At 37.7% G+C, this 23505-nt stretch overlaps 2 protein-coding genes across 3 annotated transcripts; one reads left to right on the top strand and one right to left on the bottom strand.

Annotated features, from left to right (window-relative positions):
* Window positions 1–1143: 1143 nt before the first annotated feature.
* On the top strand, window positions 1144–7382 carry LOC127662379 (mucin-15-like). 2 transcript variants are annotated; one of them, XM_052153526.1, is made up of 4 exons: window positions 1144–1251; window positions 3734–4582; window positions 5916–6092; window positions 6255–7382. In XM_052153526.1, exons 2-4 carry the CDS (start codon window positions 3745–3747, stop codon window positions 6374–6376), a joined length of 1137 nt encoding a protein of 378 aa, XP_052009486.1. In that variant the 5' UTR covers window positions 1144–1251; window positions 3734–3744; the 3' UTR covers window positions 6377–7382. The 2 variants fall into 2 exon arrangements, with proteins under 2 accessions (XP_052009486.1, XP_052009476.1); XM_052153516.1 differs by having other exon boundaries at window positions 1205–1247.
* A 10457-nt stretch (window positions 7383–17839) lies between these two features.
* On the bottom strand, window positions 17840–23360 carry tipin (timeless interacting protein). Its single transcript, XM_052148506.1, has 8 exons — window positions 23248–23360; window positions 21689–21840; window positions 21104–21197; window positions 20903–20978; window positions 19409–19531; window positions 19186–19240; window positions 18861–19040; window positions 17840–18583 (listed from the first exon to the last, which is right to left on the bottom strand). The coding sequence occupies exons 2-8, from the start codon at window positions 21825–21827 to the stop codon at window positions 18378–18380; spliced, it is 873 nt and encodes a 290-aa protein (XP_052004466.1). The 5' UTR covers window positions 21828–21840; window positions 23248–23360; the 3' UTR covers window positions 17840–18377.
* Window positions 23361–23505: the final 145 nt, after the last annotated feature.

The raw sequence follows: 23505 nt of genomic DNA, 5'->3' as shown, positions 1-23505 counted from the left end.
GAACTCTTTGCTAGCACCTAAGCAAAAACTTACTACAATAAACAGCAATTTAAATGGTATCTGTGGAGGCAGGTCATAGCCGAGCGCCGTGCTGTGGGGAGTGGGGCCGGGGGAGATGAGTGGTGAATGATTTTAACCTGTGCTGTGTTTTACCAGGTGTTAAACCTGTCTTGTGTTTCAGTGAGGAGTGACAGGAGCATTAAAGGAGAGGAGACAGTGCCAGATGGAGAGAGAGAGCCCAGCCGACAAGCTGTCTGTGTGTTGGCCATTTGCCGTGCTGAAAAGCTATTTATTTGTTTGCCACCTTTGATTTGTTGGAAGATTATTTATCGATGCTAAGCGAACGGTTTTTGTTTAAATAAAAGATTTCCAGTGTTGGAATCGCTGTCTCCCGCTTCTTCATTCCCTGGAGCTAAGGGATTTGTTATAGTATAACATACAACAGTTACTGTAGGAATAATCATGTTATTGCCACATACAAGACCGATGGAAGTTTATAGAACACTCTGCCCTCTGCTGGGACAGTGTAGGAAAATACTTTTTTGTTTAAATGGCTTTTGGCCAATGGTATTTCACAGGTTTTTCAAAGGTAACCTAAAAGCATGTCCATAATTAACAATTAGAAACACTCACTTCCCATTACCCATAAGTGTTTTTATGAAGACAAAGCAGTGAAGACAGCTCCATCATCTCTTAATAACACTGTTAAAATGCAATACATGAACCCACTATGACAAAAGACATCCTTATGACACACATGGTCATGTAAAAATATGTCTTTTGTCATGGCATAATGTTGCAAAGGGGAGGAGGAAAGCAGATCTGCACTGCCTTTGTGTTGCCATGGATACAGGGCATGAGTGGAATGCTCTGAGGCCCAGTACTGCAGGTGCTGCTTCCTTTTGGGAATTTCAGCCGTTCAAAGATCTCAAAAGCACTCTTAATTTAAAACCCACCTCCAGGACCAGAGAAGGTTGTATGACTGAGAGAATGGAGTCTGACATTCGGTTTAAGCCTCTGTTGTAAATGATGCACATGCATTGTTTAGTTGTTTACATCAAAGAAGTTTGATGCAGAGGTGTGGTTTGCAGGTGCAAATTCAGGTAAGGCCAGTTCCCGGATACACACAAGTGAGACAGGTCCCTCCCCTTGCCTCTTGTCTCTGAAAGAAAACTCTCGGAACTCTCAAACGATTCTACTTTAACCTTCCATGATCATCTCACCTGTGCTCAACAGACAGAACTCGGGTAGGTTCAACATTTTCACCTTAAATACAAAGACACCTGATGCGGATTGCGTACAGTTTTAAAATATGGCTGGTCTGGTATTGTTGTAAAATGGGGAACAGATATTAGATGTTAGCAGTGTAACTGAAGACTATTTGAGCCTCAACAGACTAAGTAATTTCACAAAATAAATAATAAATAATCTTCGGACAAATGGCACCCCATGCCTATTACAGGATAATATGAAATAGTTACATTAATGTCAGTTTCTCATGATGCTTGAAAGTAAACAATTATTAAATTCCTCAAATCTTGGGAAAATTGTATCTCATCCACAGAAACATAAAACTTTCCAAATATATTTCACCTCAGTATTGTCTCTATTCCTTACTGACTTTAATGTTTTCTTTCACTCCGCTTCATCATACGATGACGTAAACGATGCCACATATTCTATGCTGGGTAACCTGTTTTGGCACATTCTAGGATTATTCATAAAATATTTGTCTGAGAGAGAGAGAGTACTAGGTGTGTGTGTGTGTGTGTGTGTGTGTGTGTGTGTGTGTGTGTGTGTGTGTGTGTGTGTGTGTGTGTGTGTGTGTGTGTGTGTGAGAGAGAGAGAGAGCTATATTTAATATAGTGAACATGTTTGAATATGTACTTATATATCTTTAGCACACAAAATGACCATTTTTGACATAGTCTTCTCAGATAGCCTCTGAATTCTGAATGTAAACAAACAGAAAAAGAATTCATGTCAATACAGAATTCCACTAAAATTATCAATACAATTAAAGAATACAAATACAGTTTATCAACAACTACATACATGTAAATAGTACTATGTTTTTATTAAATGTAGATTAGAAAAAGCAACACTTCTCTAGCAACTAGCATCTGATTTAAAGGACATGTCAGATTGACTGCTCTGAATACTGGGACACATCCTTTAACATCACATTAATACACTCTATTATTTCTGTAACCTTATCACACTGTTTATTTGAGCTTTGTTGGTGTATTACAATGGTGGATAATAGCAGATAAACTGGCCAAACAAGAATAGCTCTGGAGTGACAATGAGATGAAAATGGTTACTTAATTAGTCATACTTATGTGAAGATGTGTCCATCCCACAATACATCAAAATAAGATATAGATACTGTATCAATTAATGACATGATCATTATATTCTTAGTCTTTGCTTCTCATGTCCAGAACATTTATTGTGTTAGTATATGTGTTTGTGTGAAAGCCAAAGACTTATCTTATTTATTGCCATAGTTTATCTCAAATTTGTATCTAAATATAGTTTGGTTGTGTACTTTGTAAAAACAACCACAGAATGCAGAATATTGTATTCTCAATTAGAAGGTTGAATGGTGTACATTACACTTGCATTAAGAGAGCTCAGATACACTTCAGAGAAAACACTTGTGGGAGTGAATCAAAGGGTTACAATAAAGACTGAAGAACACTTTCGTTTTGATGGTCAGTAGTTTATGCTTACCTGAACATTGATTAATATGTGAGCGATAATTTGATAGATGTCAGGATTTTACACTAATTTAAGAGTCCCGAGATCAGCATGGCTATTTTTAAACCACCAGCTGTACAGTGAGATCATTTAGCATTTGGCAACAATGTCTGTAAAACACCTTTTGTCACATTTGATGTCCCTATATGGACTGGCTTGACAAGCACATTTAGAAGGGTTGTCCTTTCCAATAGCTTTTATTTGACATCAAAGCCATGAACATGGTTAGCTTCTTGCTATTGCTTGTCAGAAGTATGTGGTATTAGGGGAAGGGACATTCTTGTTATGGAGAGCATTTTATTGGACAAAATGAGTGAGTACAGTAGGAGTATCTGCTAAAAATAAATTTATGAATATTCAGATTATGTGTCCCCAAAGCTAACAGAACAGAACAGTCATTTTGGAAAACAATTTGTCTTGACAAAAAAATCTAAACTTGCCGCAAATTTGAGGCTTGTTATTTTCACATGCGAAATAGATTTTGATTCGCCGAATGTTTGCCAGAAGTTTGCAGCTCTTCGCCGGTAGTGGTGAACCTCCGGCAAACCTTTGGCAACAATGGACAATATGCTGCAAGTTATTTGCAAAGCTCATTTGCATTTGAAAATTATCAGTGGTGAATTTCTGGCAAGTTTGCGGCAAATTTCCCATGAACTCTCGATTTTAATAAAGGTTGCTTTGGTTGTTTGTGTTGAGAGTAGGCATGTGACGGTATAAAATGTTTACATCAAAATAATTGCTGAAGCTTTTATCACGGTATAAGGTATTATCACTGTTATCTAGAATTGTATACAGTATTTTGAAATACCCAAGATAACAAAATCGTGCATGTTAATTACAGTGATTTACCATATTACTGAATACCGTTACGTGGCTAGTTGAGAGTTTTGTCCTAATTGAGACCACAGTATCTCCTGTGATAAGCACATTCCCTTTAAACTCGTATAACATGTCTTCTTTTGGCAGGTAGTGAAATCAGACATGAAGTGGCCACTTGGCATCATACTCACACTCACATTCCTGCTGACACTTCAGAACATCCAACAAGTGTCCACCCAGATACCTGATGAATGGGAAAGAAGTAATGGTACAATTCTTGAGGGTGACTATGGAGAACAGCCAGCTAGCGAGGACATAGCTGAAGTACCAATGGAAGGGAGTGAGGGTGACCCACAAAGCAATGAGGCTACATATACAGAACACACGAACAGCGAGAGCAGTTCAGAAAAAGGACAATCATTTGGTTACTTGTTATATAGTGGAAGTGGACAACTGGAACAGAGGTCCTCAAAGATAGAACAGATACCTTCAGCAACACAAGGGCTGCCTGTTAACGATGCAGTGGAAGTTACTTCTTACGGCCCTATTGCTACAACACCACCTCTTATGATCCCACTTAATTCAAGTTTCGAACTTTCAGATACATCGGCAGAATTCAATGAAATACAGAACGAGTTGGCTGCCTCAAATACTTCCACATCAGTGTCTGAGCAGATGAATGAAACTGCTCCTGACAACACATATCCTAGTTCAAATCCATACTCTACCACAACACAGAGCAGCCTTGATGAACCAGGTTCTCAGAGTTTGCTCCCAGAGGCAGATCCTGCCAACAGCACTACTAAGAGTCTGACATCCACAACAACAGATGGGAAGAAAAGAACTACAGTGAGGCCATCTGAACCACCAGTATACAAAACCACAAAGCCAATGATTCAACCAGATGTTCCAGAGGATATCACAACTGCTGCCCCGGACAGTGATAATACAGACACAAACCTGACTGGACTTTTTGACTCCAGGGGGAATTCCGAAAGAGGTTAGATACACAGCATATTATAAGATTATGATAAGAGTACTGCACTCAAATTTTTTTAAAACATTGTAACATCATTGGTCACATAAATGGTACTTTAAAAGGAGTTTATGTTGGTGTGAAGAAGAGAAAAATGTCATAAAATCATAAGCAATAGGTTGGGTTAGAATAAAAACCAAACATTTTACCATGAAAGTAGTTCACATATAGTTCCAAAGCTCACACAACTTTTATTTGCATCACCTCAAGCTAACCCACATTCTCAGCTTCTCCATTCAGTTATAAAAGGCATATTTGCCACTGCGCTTCTGTGTTGGATTGGGCTTCAGGCTTTGTTTGTCCTCTGCTCTGTGCCAGAGTTTCTAGTTACCGACACCCCACCTTTCCTCACAATAAGAGTGGTGTTCACCCAGCAGATATTGAGAGGGTCTCCTTTTGAGGTCAGATGTGGATTAATGTGGCATAGAAAACCTGGCATTGCTGGAAAACAATTCCTACAATCTTTTTTAGTAAAAAGTAATTTCGATCACTCTGTGTCCAAATACATCCAAGACCTCAAACATGACTTAAAGTGAGGTTATGTTTACATATTCAGGTTTACTTTTATATGAATATACAGATTATGTGTAAAGTTTCCTGCTTGTCCTTACAAAAAATATAAACTAGCTGCAAATTTGCAGCTTATTAATTCCACATGGAAATTAGCTTGTGATTTGCCACAAATGTTTGCTAGAAGTTTGCCGCAAAGCTCATTTGCATGTGAAAATTTTCAGTGGCAAATTTGCTATGAACTCTCACTTTTTATAAGGATGGACTGTTTTGATTATATTAATGAATTGGAGGGAAAACGACTGGCTTTAAATAAACAATTTAACCCGAGTCACCTTTGATGGTGTTGGTGTGATTTAATTCATGACAAAAATTTTAACTCACAAAGATCAAGATCCACAATTTCAACCACAAATTCTGAACAACATAAGATTAACCAAAAGAAGAATATTCTCTCTTTTGCTGTTTATTTAAGATTTTATCAATCTCTATTAATACATTTTGTGACGTTTTGCTTTTAATGATTTAAATAAATGACATCACACAGCCAAAAAAAGAATATCTAATATCTCAAACACCAAACCAGCACAAACACTTGTTTTAGAGGCACAAACCAGCACAAACGCAGCACAAGCGAATGGGATAGTTTTGGAGATGATTTAATTATATGGGGTACCAACTTCACGGAGGTAAATAAATGTACTGGTTTTAGTTTTTTTTTAGATTTAAGTGTATATTTTGTTTGTTGCAACCATTGTTTAAATAAACTTAAAATATGTCTTTACAGGTTTCTCTTCAGATGTTACAGAGCAAAAGGAAAAGAAAGGACAGGGATGGGCTATCGTCTTGGGCATTGGAATTGTTGTGGGGGTCATTGCCTTGGCAGCATTTATCATCATAAACCAAAGAAACAGAAGAGACTTCTCTCACAGACAACTGATGGAGGAGATGTCACCTGATCCAGGTAATACAAAACTCTTCTTTGTTATTATTTTCAACTCTATCACTGAATTGCATCGCTTTGAACCATGATCTATTTAAATGCACGTGAGGGCTTCTACATGAACATACAGTTTCACTCCTATGCTCCCATTTATTTATTTTGTTTTGTCTCTTCCTATTATAGTTCTCAGGCTGGATAACAGTGAGCCACTGGACTTGAAGTATGATGGATTTGGCTACTACAATCCAGGACTACAAGGGGGAAACATCCAGATGACCAACTTTCCACAGGGATCTTCAAACTAAGATTATGGGTGCATCTCAATCATCTCCAAAGTTCAGTAGTCAGGGCACTGACTATGATGTTCACTCCATAAAAAATCCCACTATGTACCGTAAAAACCAAGAAGCATCCTTGCTCACTATGTTTCCTTTCGTCATCATGTCATCTGAAGTCTCTCAAATCGTTAGATTATGATCACAAGTGTAAAACTAGAGTGACAGCCTTATTTTCTCACATGTTGTTTGTAATGACTTTCATTAATAATTACCAGTTGCAACAACAAATTAACAGCAATAAATAAGAGATTCCTGTTTTTAGAACAGCTACACTGCGTCATCATGGTAAAGTTTCAGGCGAAGATAAAGAGGAAGTGATGTGCTTCTTTCATTACTCCCTTCATTAAGAGTGTTCCAAACTGCCATACATGAGATGTGAGTGCCCTGCTCCCCCCAGAGTTTCTTCGCATGGAGTAGGGCATAGGCATGCTCACTTCCTTTGGAATCCGTCTACTGATTCACAGCATAGAGAGCTAGGGAGCTGATTGAGACACATGGCACATCTGTAAAGCCAAAGACACTTTATTTAATATTGCACCTATGTGAAGACAGTAATGAAGACAGATGTAATGTAATTTTTGGAGTGATTTGCCAAATGGATTCAAAATAAATTTTTAAACAGATCAAAGAAAACTTTTTTTTAATTCTATTTTTGTTGAGTATTTAAATTGTGTGTAGAAACCAAAATAAACTGAAGAATAACACTATAATGGGATATACTGTAGGAATTTAGCTTCTTTCTCATTGTTGGTTTGCACCTGAAGGTCATCAAAATAGTTTACTTGACATAAATAAATATTGTATTATGTCAAGACCAAAAAAAGTCACATTTTCAATAAATGCTAGATAAGATAACTTGATGACCACCATGAAGAAAACTATCTGAATATGTACTGTAAAACAAAATGAAGAATACAAAATATAATCCATTTTAAGATATGTATAATAGAAATAAAAAATGATCAAATAAGATCTGTGTTTGTGTCAGTAATTTATATTTTAAAGGAACGTCCCAGCTTTGACAGCATTTGTGGCATAATGTTAATTACCACAAATATGTACTTCAACTTGTTGCACCTTTTCTTAAAAAAAAAAAGAGAAATCTGAGTTCTAGTGAGGCACTTACAATGGAAGTGAATGGGGCCAATCCATCAATGTTAAAATACTCACTGTTTCGCCACAAGACCTAAACAATATGCATGTTAAAATAATTTTAGTGTTTAGTGTGTAATGCTGCCTTCAAGTGGCTATATGAAGTTTCTATCTCCGAGTCGGCCATTCTTAATACAATGTCACATAGTTCATATTCGTTGTGATTTTCCCATTTGTAAATATGACTTCACCTGGTCATTCATGTGCTCAGAACTCGTAATTGCAATATTTCCGACTACACGAATAAAATGATATCCAATTTAAAAATGCCATGATGATGTAACACATCGATGTAACAATGATTTAAACAACTTTACAGTTAAAATAATACACGTGTTTTAACATTATTGTAAGTGCTTTTATTAAATTCTAGGCTTTACATTTCTTCCTTTAAAGAAAAGGAGGGACAAATTGAAATTGAAATTATTTTTTGTAGGAATCAACTTTATTAAAAAATGCTGTCAATTGAGCTTCTTGTGTTGAACCTGAAATATTCCTTTACAATGGAAGTAACCAGGATTTAACAGGAAGTTACACAGGACTTAATGACTACAGACCTGTCGCTCTGACTTCTGTGGTCATGAAATTATTTGAAAGACTGGTGTTGTTTCACCTGAATAACATCACTGAACACTTTCTAGATCCCCTTCAATTTGCTTATCGAGCAAAAAGGTCTGTGGATGATGCAGTCACCGCACCGCAGTCATACCGCACCTTTTCTGCCATTACATTCCCTTGCACTGCATATAACAGTTCTATATATTCTTTTTTTTTTCAATTCACTTTTTATTTTACTTTACTTTCAATTCTGTCTTGCTGCTGTATTGTTTGTGCACTGGATGCTTCTGTCACTAAGACAAATTAATTTTATGTATAAGCATGAATCTCATTCAGATTCTTCTAAATGGGACCAGTTCATAAACGTTAAATTACTGTTTCAAAAGTATGGCCAGAAGATTTAAACATTATATGTATTGAAGGTGCACTCTTGTAACTTTTGTCTTTGTGTCATCTTGGACTTACACTACAACTAGCGGCTCAGGGATGATAAAGTAAAGAAAAACGGTGTCATGTTGTTTTATTATTTTAAACAGGATGTATGTGAGCAGGGAACACTTCACAGAGTACAAGTAGGCCTAGGCCTACTTTTTTATTAGGCGAATATAGGCCTATACAAACAAGAGTACCTTTACACATTAAAGAGCAATCGAACAAGACAGGGGCACACAGTAAGTCACAAAAAAAGAAAATAATGTATATTCAGAGTAAAGATTATACATGCAATGATAATGATCACATTGCTTTCATGTAATTAATTAATATAATATACATGTATGACATAAGATCCATTAAAACATTTTCAAATAAAGAAACCTTTCCATCCCAGAGTCTGATTACAGAAAATAACTGGTTTAATCATTGTAAAAGTGGAGTTATATCCTGTGGAGTTGATAACGATGACTGAAATGTCCACTCACGAGTCACGACCGAATGCAATGTAAGTAAAACATAACAATGAAAATGTCCCAGTGTTTACAACTGTATTATATTACAATAGTGAAAACAACAACATTAAAACACTTAAAGGCTGTCTCTTCAGACTTGAGTTGAGAACAATAATCATCTGGGAGAGAGCTGAACAGCGAGTGCAATTGCTAATTAACTGGGAAAACTTTGTGCTGATAATCACCTCGCTCAGATACACATTAAAGTGGTAGGTAACAAATATGGTGAAGTGCTGTGTTAATCCAAAGAAACAAATAAACATCTGATGTTTACTGCCAAGTGCACCCAAGTTGACAATATTTGTTGCAATCACAAAAACTGCGATAGTCCATAGACACAGATCGACAGGTGGATGTTTGGTTATACTACTATTCGGAGCCTGATGTGACCGCCCGTGAACTGTGATAAAGGCATATCATTTTCAGTTTCAAATGCCAGTGTAGAAATGTAGTATTCACAGTCAGCCAGGATTACTTTCATCAGTGAGTGAGATTAAGTGAGTAGTATTCGTCATGTGATTCTAACATGGCAGCACCCATGTGCGGACCAGAGCATGTGAGTGAATCGGAGTGACACTCCACTCACTAACCCGCTTCATGCATGTGCGCTTCACTCAACGGCTCACAGCCCAAGCGGATGCTCCGCTCAAGTACTGCTCACTCTCGCTGCTAAAAAAGCGTTCACTCAAATCCCGCTCCAACATTATATTTCTAATATACTTGATTTCAAACAGGTACACAGGGGGTACCTACAGTGGCCCTAGCAACTGCCCCTTTGCCCACATGGGCTGAGGTGCCCCTCTGGGTGAAATATAGACTATAGGCTGACATTTATTAAATTATCAAATGCTTAGTAACGTACACATCTTAAATCATGTGACTGAATTGTTGTGTTTTAGTATATAAAATATCGCTGTTTATTTTGAAATGATTTATAACGGCTGTTAGATAATCGGGTCAACCAGACCTTCGTTACATTTGTAATCAGTCAAATATTTATCTGTTAGCATGACATTTAACATCTTCAAATAATGCCTTTAAATGTTTTCTGTTTTAAATTACCTTTATTTCCTTTAATAAGTCATCAAACTTGCGTCTACAAGTGATACAAAATATGTGTGTTGGCACGGAAACTTGCATAAGCGCAAATTTGCGCTTTTCAGTTTAAACTGGACCCGAGTGATACAACTGACACAGAAAACCACAATCGTTTCAACTTTAAAGTTTGTTTGAGTCATTTATGGCAATAATGAAAGCATGGACTGTAACCAGTTAAACTTTTGCAGGTAAAAGTGAAATTCATAATTGTTTTTCAGTTGTCCCCACAGAATGATTATAGCTGTAGATTTGATACATGAATATGTTTCTGATTTAATGTTATCAGACTTTAGGTGTGTTAATTAAAATCAGCAATTTCTCATCCTAATTTTGTGTTCAGTTTTAAAGGGTGTATTAAGTTATCTACAAAAGAGCAGTAACTGTTTTTTCTCGTTGTTGCTGTCACGTACTCACTGTTTCTGTGCTTAGACTTTTATTTTTAAATCTTTTTTTAGTTCCCCGTTCCTGTTTCCTGTTAGTTTTGTAGTCCTTTGTTAGTTTTTTTTTATGATTGGTTTTCTACTGATTGTTTCCCCAGGTGTTCCTCGTTGGGTTTAGATCCTCATTCCTCACCTGCCTCATTACAGGAAGATGGATCTAAAGATGGATCGTACACTAAAAATTGTTCTAGCGGCTGTCAGAATTCTGCTTCTGAAGCAAGGGACCCATTCAGTTGAGGCTCACGTCCGTGAGTTTTTAGAGCTAGCGAATTTAGTGCACTATCCAGACCGCTCTCTGGTGGTTTTCTTCCGGAATACTGCACTGAAGGAACTGATGCCTCCAGCTGATCCTCACTGGACACTCTGAAAATATGTGGAGAAGGCTCTGTTCCCTTTACACAGTGGATTATGGTGGGAACCCCGGGCCAAAACCTGCATCTTCTGCTCCCTTGTCCAAGCCTTCCAAGGCTCCTTGCTCCACACCTGCCACGACCAAAGAGCCAGCGCCCACACCTGCCAAGGCCAACAAGCCAGCTCAACCCCGCAGAACCGGGCCTGCATCTAGCTGGCAGCTACACTGACATGATTGAAAAACAACAAAATACCTTACTATCTACTTATTTATGAATTTAATATCAAATGGTATTGTAGCCTTCTAGCTCACCTTATGTTGCACTATCAGGTTCACGTAGCACATCCACGTGCTCTCAGACAATGTGACGCGTACCATTGCAAAAATAATATTTTCTAATTCTCGCATTCTCTCCACACTCCCTTTCGATTTCCTCGTTCTTAACCTATAATTTGCATTTATGTAGGCTATAAGGGTTGCATTTTCACTAAAACAATGTTTGAACTCCCTCAGGCCTATTGCTTATTTCACAGGTTCCCAAACCAACATATCACGAAGCGCATTCTGGGTTGAGCTAGCGGCGCTGAGCGGTAATGATGGGCATTCCGGCTCTTTTCAGTGAGCCGGCTGGTTCAGCTCAGCTCACCAAAAGGCTCTTTTGGCTCCCAAATGGCTCTTAAAAAAATATGATTTGTATTTTTTTTTTAAGTCAAACAGTATATGCAATAGTTTGACTATGATTGGTGTTAAAACAATTCTAATTAAATTATTAGGGTTCACAGCTCGCATAGGTTGTGCGTAGACCTGTGCTTTATATGAGATTTTGTTTTGGCAAATTCAACACTGTGTCTACATTATTCAAATGCTACTGTGCTTCCGACTCATTTTCCCCTTTCCAGCTGTTGTTTTCACAGCTGTCCTTCCTCTCTCTCCTCAACTGCTAGTGTGGGACTGTGTCTGTGAGTGCGTTGGCTCCGCCCTCCCTCACGCATCTTTGGTTCATTGGTTGACACTGCGTGTCTGATTGACGGGAACAACAGGTAAGGCTTTTAGTCTGAGCAGACAGTCAGAACGAATGTGTGCTTGCTTGAGCATTTAGGCCTATATATTTTATTTATTTTTTCGTTCTTTGATTTAGTTAATTCTATTCATTTAAATATTTTAATTATTGATATCTTCATTTTCTTTTATATTTTTATAAATAGATTCTACTCTTAGAACCGACTCATTCGCGCATGACCCATCACGCCTGAGCGAGGGTAGTGGAATCTTCAAAAAGTCGCTCTCGTGTGCTGGTGCGGACCCTGAGCATGTGAGCCTCAAATGTAAAATGTACATGTAAAATAATTTCATCACACTAAAATCATGTTAACATGTATAATGTTTACATCTTGTGGCAATACATTTTAAATATAATGTATTTACGTTTTTGGACTGACCCCATTGCACGTGCCTTAACTGTAATTGCGATTTATGTAATATTTATTTCAAATAAACGAGGGATGAGTCTAAATGATTGTTGTGCTAATATCACGATTATAACACAAATGTTTCAGTGAACACCTTGACCTCGTTTGTTCATTCCAGCCATTATATCTGCACAGGCTCCTTTCGAATACACCAAAGACCGTGATGTAAGGCGAAGAAGGGGAAGTTGCCTGCTGTTGTTGATTTTTCCCTAAGAGTTTAATTTATTGTGAAAGATCGGGCCATGATCAAAACCGAAGAGGTTTTACATTTTAAAAGATCAAAGGTTAGAAAGATTTGTGTGGTCCGAGAGCACTATGTGAGGGCAGGGGTGCCATGTGGGAGCTCCCTTTCTCCCTTTCTTTGAAAACGAATCAACAAGCACAATTTGGTACTAAAGAGTAAATGGTTGATAATGCTACTGACTGCGTACTAATGCTTTAACACGTGAAGGAAATACGTTTGTCTGGTGGCATTGGTTTATCATGAATTTACTCCACGTTTGTACAGTTCTGATATTAAACTGATAGTACATACACAAAAGTAAATTCTCTCATAATTTACTCACCCTCATACGATCCCAGATCTGTATGACTTTCTTTCTTCTACTGAACACAAATTAAGATTTTTAGAAGAATATCTCTTTGTAGGTTCATACACCGCAAGAGAAAGGCCCAGATAGCAAAAAATGTCCGCACGGCCTCTTTTGTAAAACTTACTTGGCAATAAATCTGATTCTGATTAGGTTTTAAAATAGATACTTAATTCATGGTATGAACAATTTAGCAGAATAAATTGATGAAGTTAGACTTTTCACCAATGCCTGACTATCAGTGAACAGTGAAAGACATCTGCAACATGGCCAAAATCTTGGGTATACTTTATTTTTTTTTTTTTAATTTGCAACCATGGTGATATCTATCATAAACATGAAAATCCCCGTTTTGACGTGAAGGATAAACTCAATGAAAAAGCTAAATTATCCTCTGGTTTCACAGTTGCGCAGAAATTTCGTTTATGTCTTTACATTTTTTCCAACCTCGATTTTTTTTGTTATTTTACCTTTTACAGGTAAGGGATTCATTTGCAATTATGACCTGTACAAATGTTTATTAAAGTGTTAAAGTCCCTGTAAAGGCAATAAAAAAAAAATCTAAACACATTCTAAATGTTAAATGTATTGCTAAAACACATTACATAGACTGTGAACTGTGGAGTACTGAATAGCCTACGTGCACAAGCGTAGTGACGAACTTCCACTGTCGCCAGAAGTCGGCATATCTTTTTTACGGTTTACTTGCGCGTCACACAAAATGTCTGTTTTTACTCTATGTCTCCATGATCTTCCGAAAATTAGCATCAGCGATGTTCATCGCATTGTTGATGCCTGGTCCCCTGCTCCGACAAGCAAGAGGGACAAGGGCTTTAAACTCTACATATCGAGTTATCTGCACAACTACAAGGGTAAGTATTTTAATCTAATGTGGTGTGCTGGCAGATAGCGGCTAAGCTAGTTCGCCACGTGTTCATTTTTAATGTAACGTTAGTATAGAAGCTTGTTTTTTCTTAGTTTTAAAGCAGACTGTTTGTTAATTTTTGTGATAATTGTGATATCAATTATATTAACTTGGTCTCCTCTCAGTTTCTAATAAAGATCAGGGCACAGGTGAAGTCACTGTCAGGGCATTGTGTTACAGGTCCATGAGGAAAACACAGAAACCTCACAGTTTGAGTGTATGGTGAAGCTAGAATTGGTAAGACCGCAGTTATAGGCTTGTTACTTTAATAGCCCGATGTTCCTGGGGACTCGGCTAAGGTTATTCATGTTTAATGTAACTCAAATCAAATGAAAACAGTTATTGTAGGCAGGTAAGTTTCCTTAGCTGGTCCCCTCTGTGTAAAATGAGTTCTTATTCAAGTTTTCAACTCAGTCATTCATTTAAGTTGCAATCTTGTGTTATAAGTTTTAGGCTATCATGATTATACAGTGAGCAAGCTATATAAATAAGTATTTAATGTAATAAAAGTGTAGGGCAACAACTGAGGGTGTAAGGTAAAGGCTGAATATTGTAGATTTATTACAATATGTTGCATGTTTGAATTAAAATACCTGTGGATATGCCACTTCCCACTCATGAAAGTTTTATGTTATTCAAAAGGAGCACACACTCTACAAAGGCCTGACTGGAGATTTGCCTGATCTATCTGTCCTTCAGGTGAGTAGGGATACAACAATAGCAAATTTCACTGTACAGTATGATATATCAACCAAAATATGTATACCAATATGTCATTATTTTCTTTTTCCTCCCCTTTTACAAACAAATATTCTGCTTCAAAGAAAAAAAATGAAATTGATGTTATCATAAGGGTTCTTCATTATGAACTTGTATGCCATGCATATCATAATGTGGATAGAAATTACAGGCAAAGTTACTGGTATGATAATTGTGGATATATTATATTACTATTATATTTAGTGTATTGCTAATCAATATATTGTTACTTCCCAGGTGACAGCGGCTCACTTATAGAGCAGGTGAAGCAAGTTGGGACAATGTTGAAGATGTTTGCTCGCACTGGGCAATCAGGTACAACTTGCAAACAACACCTGTGGTTGTTGGTTTAATTCCCACTGGGGCCACCTGTACATGTAGTAGACCTAGATATAAATGTCATAGTTTAGTAGTTGAAGGACCAGGACTGACTACTTTATTCTTTTATTCTGGGAACCCCTGTAGGTGCAGATCAGACCCTAATGCTGCAACGTCTTGGAGAGTTTGGCGATGTTGTGCGTAGCATGGACAACAAAATGGATGCTATGCTGCAACATTTCAGTGCCAATGTGTCTGTTGGAGAGTTATCCCTGCCAGGGGATCTGTTACTCCCCCCTAGACACCCAGGAAGATTTGGCGTTGCTTGACAACAGTTTGAGGCAGGATAAAGAGCTCCAGCAACGATTTGTAAGTGTGCTGATTTCATTTATAACGCCATAGGGTAATCTAAAAAGTAAAATTAAGATTGTACACTGCATATTCTACAGTCTGAATCCACAGCCTGTCACATTTTAAATTTATGAGAAGCTTCAGAGAAATGTAATTTGTAACACATTTTTTTTGTATTTTCAGCTTCAGTTTTTGGCAATCAAATGTGGGAGGGACCTAAAGACAACCGTGTGTGAATGCTTCAGAGTATCTTCTCTAATCACCTTTCCATCAATACAACCTGGACTGGTGTAGGGGATAAAGCATGTTTTAGAGACATGTTCCTGAAGACCATTGTTCAAAGTAAGTTGGATATTTTTTTTATATTTAAGTAGATGTGTCTGATCTTATGCCATTCAAATGGAATGACAGATCTTTATTTTCTACAGGAGCCATCTGGAAGAACCCAGCAACCCAGGATGCCACTGATGAGGCGATCCAGGTTAACTTTACGCGTTACCTGAAAGGAGCATCTGAACGTGAAGGTGGAAAAAGGCGCCGCATAGCTTAGAGGGACCCACAGCCGACCCCTTAAACGTAGGCTGACTACTGACACCCCAGCATCACTGACAACTGGAACCCTTTCTTTATCCTGCAGTCAGTAACATCAAGACCCCTAAAAAAGCCTGCTAAAAGTGTCAGACTACACTCACCCAATCCACACTGTGGAAATTGCTCTCTTTTTTTTCTCTCGTGACCCTGCATTGAGGGCAGCTCCTTGGATGAATATGTGATAGTTTGTCCTTTTATACAGGCGCACGAGGAATCACTGAAGATATGCCAGTTTGCACTGCCTCATTCTGGAGGTCGGGGAAAACCGGTGATTCTTAGCCCACTATGCCACGCAGTCCCCAACCTCTCCAGACATTCTGATTGGCTGTGTTCTCTACAGCCAGATTTTCTGCTGTTAATTGTATTTGTTTCTACTTTCATTCTGTCACAGTGCTTAACTGTTATTCTATTGTTAAATATAGCTTGTAAATCCTTGTGCCACAGGTCAGCATTGCAGTTATAATGGTATATTCTACTCCAGAGCTTTACTCTAAATTATTACCACTTAACCTATTGTTAGAAATGACTTGTAAATATGATGTTATACCTCAATTTATTTGGTATCCTGCACTTTCTTTGGTACCAAATATCCTCATTGCTTATGTTTACTGGTAATTCTTTTCATCCCAGAGCTGACCTCTTTATATTATTAACAATTATTGTAAGTGTTACAATAGTGTTTTTTTTAACCAAAATTGAATTGGAAACCTGCACATTCTTTAGTGTGTGTCTGTGTGTATATATAATGTTTGTATTTTTCTGTTATTTATATTTCAGTGATCTGACATCTTGTTTCAATGACAGTTACTGTACTTTGAAATGTGGAATTAAAACGCTAAATGGAAATTTGTCTGGTTTGATCAATCATTATTCTTGATAAACTGCATGCTATAATATATATATATATATATATATATATATATATATATATAAGCAAAAAATGTAGTTTGATGTCAAGCTGCTGTAACACTTGTATAACCTTTATACACGGGTATGTTTGAAAGGAGCAGTGTACCTCAAGGATCGTGAGGGTAAAGTGGTTGGTGCCAATGAAGATGGAAGGTGCGAGTGGCAGGCTGGGGTGTTGCAGAGATACCGTGATAGGATCAGCACTTGCACCAGCACTGGAACTCACTGCTTTTACCTCTTTGACCATGTCACGTTAAGTGTTAACAGCTAAATTAATGTGACAGAAGAGGTTCTGTGTCCAAGTCAGAGTCATTCATCTGTTTCCATTTGTCAATCTCCCACGTCATGTTTTCCTTCCTCATCAGGTTCATAAATCTGTAGAACCCTCCAGTTGCCATGCCGACAGCTTGTTTCTGGAACTTATCAGCAACAAGCCCCATTTTACGGTGTATTTTAAAAAAGTTCCTGGAGAATCATGGTCTTGTTTGTAGTTAAATTACTGTGTTATTCACCAAATCTAGATTTTTCTGGTTATTTGGGGGATTTTAGTTGCACAATAAACTGCTTTTGGGATGTTTTGCATTTTGGACTCTTGGAGCCTCCTGTCTTAATAAGAAAATATTAAATTGTTTATCATTCTATAAATTGATTTTTAAAATCGATCTGCCCTTTCCACGACCATAGTTATCTGTATTGGCAAAATCACTATCGGTCGACCTCTACTACATTTACATTAATGCATTTGGCAGACGCTTTTATCCAAAGCGACTTACAGTGCACTTATTTCAGGGACAATCCCCCCGGAGCAACCTGGAGTTAAGTGCCTTGCTCAAGGGCCCAACAGTGGTATCTTGGTGGTGCTGGGGCTTGAACCCCTGACCTTCTGGTCAGTAACCCTGAGCTTCAACCACTAAGCCACCACTGCAGAAGAACTGCACTTGAACATAGGTAACATCATACAGGGTCATACATCATACTATCAACTACATGACCATTTTATTTACAATATCAAAACACAAAAATTGACACTGAAGTAAAAAACATGGATACAATGACCAGAACAGTGGAATGGAACGACAAACAGACTTAATTTTCAAAGTAACTTATTGGTAAATATGAAGACCATCTGCAAGTAGGGGATGTGATTCCCTTTAGATCTAAGGAAGAGTTGGCAGTTTGAAGAAGAAAGAAAATTTTTTACAGAATTCTAATGGAGAATAAACACTTGTGTCAAAATGAAAGTTCAAACTGATTGAAAAAGAACTGAAATACAGCCAGATGATGGTCTTTCTGCAAGGCAGACAAAGTTGATTTTGCATTACTCTTTCCTAAACAAGCCAATAAGCTTCAGATGATGTTGGACATTTGACAAAGATACATACACAAGTAGAGTTAAACATTATTGTTTGGCAGTAATTTTGCAGATACTGTGCATGTCCCAAATCATTCTCAAAATCCTTTTGCAGGGTGCATTGTGGGGTGCTTTTGGTAAAAAGAAGGCAGATGGGTTCAGTTACTATTATCATCATCTATGCTATTTGGAACTGGACTGTCACATTCCTTATCATATGTTGGGGAATTCTTGAGTATAGCTGGCTTTTGTTTGAGAGGAGTTGCGTTTGAGGTGCCCTGATTCTCTTGACTGAGGTACTGTCCTGGGGAACTAGTGGAAGGTTCATCATCTGCATCTACCTGGGTAAAACTCTGGGAGGATTCTGGGGATATAATATAAAACATGTAAATAAATTTTTGCAAGGACATAAAAGTCCTGGTTATTCCCTGGACTAGACCAAATAAGAGAAAACTTTGATTATGGAAAGACAACACTGCCCAAAAAAACGTGTCCCCTCATTTGATCTAACCAACAACATTATACAGTATATCCAACATGATAATAATACAACCTCATTAAACAATAAAACCCATCCGCACACAAATACTCCACCTTCTCAGGGTAATGTTATATCCTAATGATTTCAACTCTTCACACACCTAGCTGTTTCTGCCGTGCCAGTCTTCTCTCCAAAGCAAGCTGTTTGTTGAGCTCTATGCGCTGCTGCTGTTCCTCAGTGAGAGAGGCTGGGGCAGGAGTGGAATGGATAAATGGATCTTCAGGAAAACCCCCGTCTCCACCTGGATCAGACTCTTCCTGTATATGAACTTCTGCCGCCTCTGAGGAGAGTGCAAAGTCATGAAATCACTGGAATAACTTAAGCTTTATTCTTCTGCATTTTATTTCTCCACAAACTGCTTTCATTGGTAGTGTGAGGGAGCCACTCATTAAACCTGATTCAATGTTTCTCACATCCTTCCTTACCAATGAAGTCCTCATGCGTTAAAGGCATGTCGAGTCGAATTCGTTTAAGACATGTCTAATGGAGAGGAAAAAGTAGAGGTTTTTGAAAGAATGTTGTCAACTTCCATCAAGGATGTAAAATGTCACATATTGAGTTTTTTTCAAAAGAGTGCTAAACAAATATAAATCAAAACATTTTTAGATCAAATTTGCTTTTTTCTTAATTTTATTACAGTAGTCTTACCTGAACTTCTTTTTTGCCCCCAAGACTCTCCACTCTATCAATGAAGTCTTCAAACTTAAGTTTAGGATACAGACGATGGGCCCAGTTCTCCGTTTTCTGCAGGAGTAGCTTCAGATCCTCAGCCTAAATTAGCAATGAGGAATTTACATTAAATATCCCAAAACAACAAAAGAGCATTATATTCATACAGCAAATAGTTCTGGAATTTTTCAATCCTATAGGGCTGGATTTAATACAGATTTCCTGATTGGATTCCGATTCACAAGTTCTCTATTTGATTGGATTTCGATTTGATTAGATATTGATTCATTTGTGTGTATTTCAGTCTATTTTGCTTGCATATAAAATAAAATTCCCAGCTAATGCTGTAAAAAGGGGACCTTCTAGCTTGGTACATTAATAAAATAGTAACTTTACTAATTATTCTGTATTAGTTATCATTTGTCACATTTGAGCTATTTAAATATGAACAAATCCATGTTTTCAGTCAATAAATATGACATTATATTGCATATATTTTGTTACATGTTTATTATTTAATGCATCATTTACACTATTTACACTGATTTGTAGAACAAGTGCAAAAAAAAAAGACACTGTCTCTAAGAAAACTGGTAGTTCTGTAAAGTGTAATGTGCTCAAAATCCTCATGGTGTCGTAGTGACTCACCTCAATCCAGGTGGCAGAGGACAATCTGAGACCGTTAATCTGCGCATCTTATCAAGGGGCTTGTTGAGCGCGTTACTGCGGAGACATAGTGCATGTGGAGGCTTCACGCTATTCTCCACGGCATTCACGCACAACTCACCAAGCACTCCACTGGAGAGCCACATTATAGCGACCATGAGGAGGTTACCCCAACGTGACTCTACTCACCCTAGCAACCGAGCCAATTGGTTGCTTAGGAAGCCTGACTGGAGTCACTCAGCATGCCCTAGATTGCGTGTGGTAGTCAGCGCCTTTACTTGCTGAGCTACCCAGGCCCCCTCAAATGGCTACTTTACCTCATCCGTGCTATGCGTGATTAGGATTCAATCTTTATGTTTTGTTTTTGATTAACACGAGTATAAAGAATAGAAAGGGAATAAAAAAAAAACATTATTCAATGACAAATGCATTGTGTGGATCTCATCTTTGGACACACATTACATGGAATGAGTCAAACCAAACTTGAACTCTCAACACAAATTGAAAGGATCTCGATGAGTATTGGATCTACTTTACCAATACTCAATCACTGATTAATTGAAATCCGAACATTTACCAGCTAGTGGCTAATCACAGAACTTTTTATTCACATAGCGTGAAATGTGGTCGCATATGCAAGTGATTAATCACATTGTAAAGGGTTGCGCTTATAGTAAAAGATCTATCTTTAAGAACTAATATCGAGATCGTTCAAATTAAGATTGCGATACATCAGAAAATCCTTATTTTTACCCAGTCCTAATTTGAAAAATTGAGATTGAAGTGACTGGTTAGACAGTCTATTACCTCGTGTCCTTTGCCTTTGAACTTAACATTGTCAAATAATGTACGTAGTGCTGGAAGACCTTTTTCAGAAATCAACCTAAAAGAGAAAAGGGGATGGAGAGAGACAGAGAAAATGAGATGAAAAATAGTAGATACTGGAGAAGTGAATTCAATCAAACTCTGTTCCCTATAAACAAACCCATCAATCATCTGGTTCAGTACCTGTTTGCATCTAGTTTAGGCTGTGGCCTCTTCACAGTTCGTCTTTTTGCCACTGGAACTTCTGCTAGTTTAGACACGTCTCCTTCCTCATCACCTAAACACACATTAAAATGAGTTTAATCTGTATAAACAGCATCCCTGTTAAGAATAGTCCTTAAAACAAACTTAAAAGCACAGTCGATTTTCCAGTCACTACTGCAGATCCATTTTAGTCAGGACTGGCTTTATTCTGTGTCTGGCCCGCTATGTACAGTAAGCATGGGAGAACATGGGATGTGTAACACCATGAGGAATCTGATCTGCTTTTTTCTTTGATTATGACACTTAAACAGCATGTTAAAAAAAAAAAAAATCCCAAACTAAAGTTTTTAGTCCGGACATGTCCGCTAACGATCTCTCTCTCCCGCACTACACTCTGCAGTCGACCTTTAAACCTCAGCGGCTTGATTAGCCCAATACGGGACCGGGTGTGTATGATCACGACCCAGCCCCGCCCTGCCACAGTCCCTTTTGAGTTCATAAGCAGTAATGCAATTGAAATATGTGCCATCTTAATGCTAGAACTGAGATGTATGAGTAACATACCCTCTCCATTGCCGAAAGGATCATCCTCGAGGCCCCCCTGTCCAGGGGATGATGGGGGAGGAAAAGGAGGGAAAGCCTCATCCTCTATGCGGTCGTAGTCTGGGATGTCAAATGGGCCATTTTCTGATGGATCGGACATGGTGCATAGGATCCTGTAGACAGACAAGACATTTATTTCTAAAAAGAGAAAAGATGGGTTCCCATACCTTTTGACCAATGACTTTCCAGGACTTTTCCATTTGTTCATGATTTCTGAATGAGGAATTTAAAAATCATCTTATAGACGACTAGGAGTAATTAATAGCTGTTGAAATATTTTAAAGCTGAGTGTAACTATTAAAATGTACATTGACTATATAAATGTCTTTTCTATCATTTTTTTAAGACATTATTCATTTCCATGACTTCTCCAGGGCTGAAAATGATAATTTAAATTAAAAAAATTAAATCACAATATTAAAAATATATTTTCAGGAATCCTGACTTATCCTTTAACCCTTAAATGCATGCACTCTTACATATTTGAGTCTTTAGAGTCCCAGCATGTATATCGATCACAAATGGATCTACATAATGCCCAGATATTTTTAAGACAATTAGAAAATAACAGAATCAATTATATTTGTATATATATTTTGATGTTTGATTTTTCATACAGCAATGAGATAATGCAACAAATCAGGACAAATCTAGAACTGGCTGTTATTTACTGAGCTACACATCTCAGGCTCTTATTGAGTCTAAATAGATGCAGAACTTAGCATAATTTCAGTAGTACACCAACATGACAATAGATATATCATACTGTTCATGTGTTGTACTCGCTATAGTTTACTGGCACATTGTTACTTTATCAAATAGCAATGTCAAATGTAAATCAAATCAATCACTGAAACAACAGCGCCACCTTGAGTAAGAAATAGCATGTATAATACGTAAACACACAAACAATACTGATAATTCATCAATTTTGCACAGAAAATCAACGTGATATTCAACGTTATTTTGCTATTTTAAATTTTTTTGTATTATACTATAAGAGCTAGATTAAGTATAACAAAAGAAGTTTGGACACAACTCCAAAAATAATAATAATAAATAAATAAAAAATGGATGAGGTACAAGGGGCGGAATGAGGTTCCGGGTCACTAGATACCCAAGTAAGATGAGGACAGATAGTTGTCAAGTGCGATGAGCTGGTAAGAGACTAAACAGTAAACTAAAGAGAAACTTCGCGCTCTCCAAGTCATGTTAATGTGCTCAATGACATGACAATTAATTTTACATTAACTGATCCGAGAGATACACAATAATTTCGTACTGAAATCTTCAACTAGTGGCTCATCGACACACATCCAGCACAGACAGTTTTTGTGTACATCTGAGCAGACAGGACCAAATATAAGAGCTACTCAAACAGCAGCAGTTTGGCGCCAGAGACACTCACACACAACAGCACGCACAACTCCTTCCGTCTCGCACATAGCTGGATAATAAGTCCAAACATTGACATTGTAATTTCTGCGAAGAGGTCAACCTCAATCCAGTTTTGTACTTACTGAATGTGTTATAAACAGATGAATCTTCACCAGCAACCACAGCTTGAGGACGATACAAGTTTCTACAGGCGGCTTTTCCTGCAGCCAATCAATTCTCTGATTCGGAGAAACGTCATTGGTTCTGTCTCGTCGCTTCTCGTGTGGCAGATGTGAACAGCGCCATCTATTGAAAAGGAGCGCTGCCTGCATTTCCAAAAACACTCTAATGGACGATCGTTTCTGTGAGGTCTTGCCAATTACACATCAAAATACAAAAGG

Source organism: Xyrauchen texanus, chromosome 2, assembly GCF_025860055.1.
Source record: "Xyrauchen texanus isolate HMW12.3.18 chromosome 2, RBS_HiC_50CHRs, whole genome shotgun sequence".
NCBI lineage: Eukaryota > Metazoa > Chordata > Actinopteri > Cypriniformes > Catostomidae > Xyrauchen > Xyrauchen texanus.
This window is presented reverse-complemented; position numbering and strand designations above follow the sequence as displayed.

What these genes read in the sequence shown, in the direction of transcription:
- tipin (XM_052148506.1), bottom strand. Translation starts at nt 21,827, where the DNA reads ATGTCCGATCCATCAGAAAATGGCCCATTTGACATCCCAGACTACGAC. An exon ending in AACGCATGAGGACTTCATTG is followed by an intron (nt 19,041 to 19,185) that starts GTAAGGAAGGAT and finishes CACTCTCCTCAG; the next exon opens with AGGCGGCAGAAGTTCATATA. An exon ending in GGCACGGCAGAAACAGCTAG is followed by an intron (nt 18,584 to 18,860) that starts GTGTGTGAAGAG and finishes TTATATCCCCAG; the next exon opens with AATCCTCCCAGAGTTTTACC.
- LOC127662379 (XM_052153516.1), top strand. Translation starts at nt 1,211, where the DNA reads ATGATCATCTCACCTGTGCTCAACAGACAGAACTCGG. An exon ending in GCTCAACAGACAGAACTCGG is followed by an intron (nt 1,248 to 3,733) that starts GTAGGTTCAACA and finishes TTTGGCAGGTAG; the next exon opens with TGAAATCAGACATGAAGTGG. An exon ending in GGAGATGTCACCTGATCCAG is followed by an intron (nt 6,093 to 6,254) that starts GTAATACAAAAC and finishes TTCCTATTATAG; the next exon opens with TTCTCAGGCTGGATAACAGT.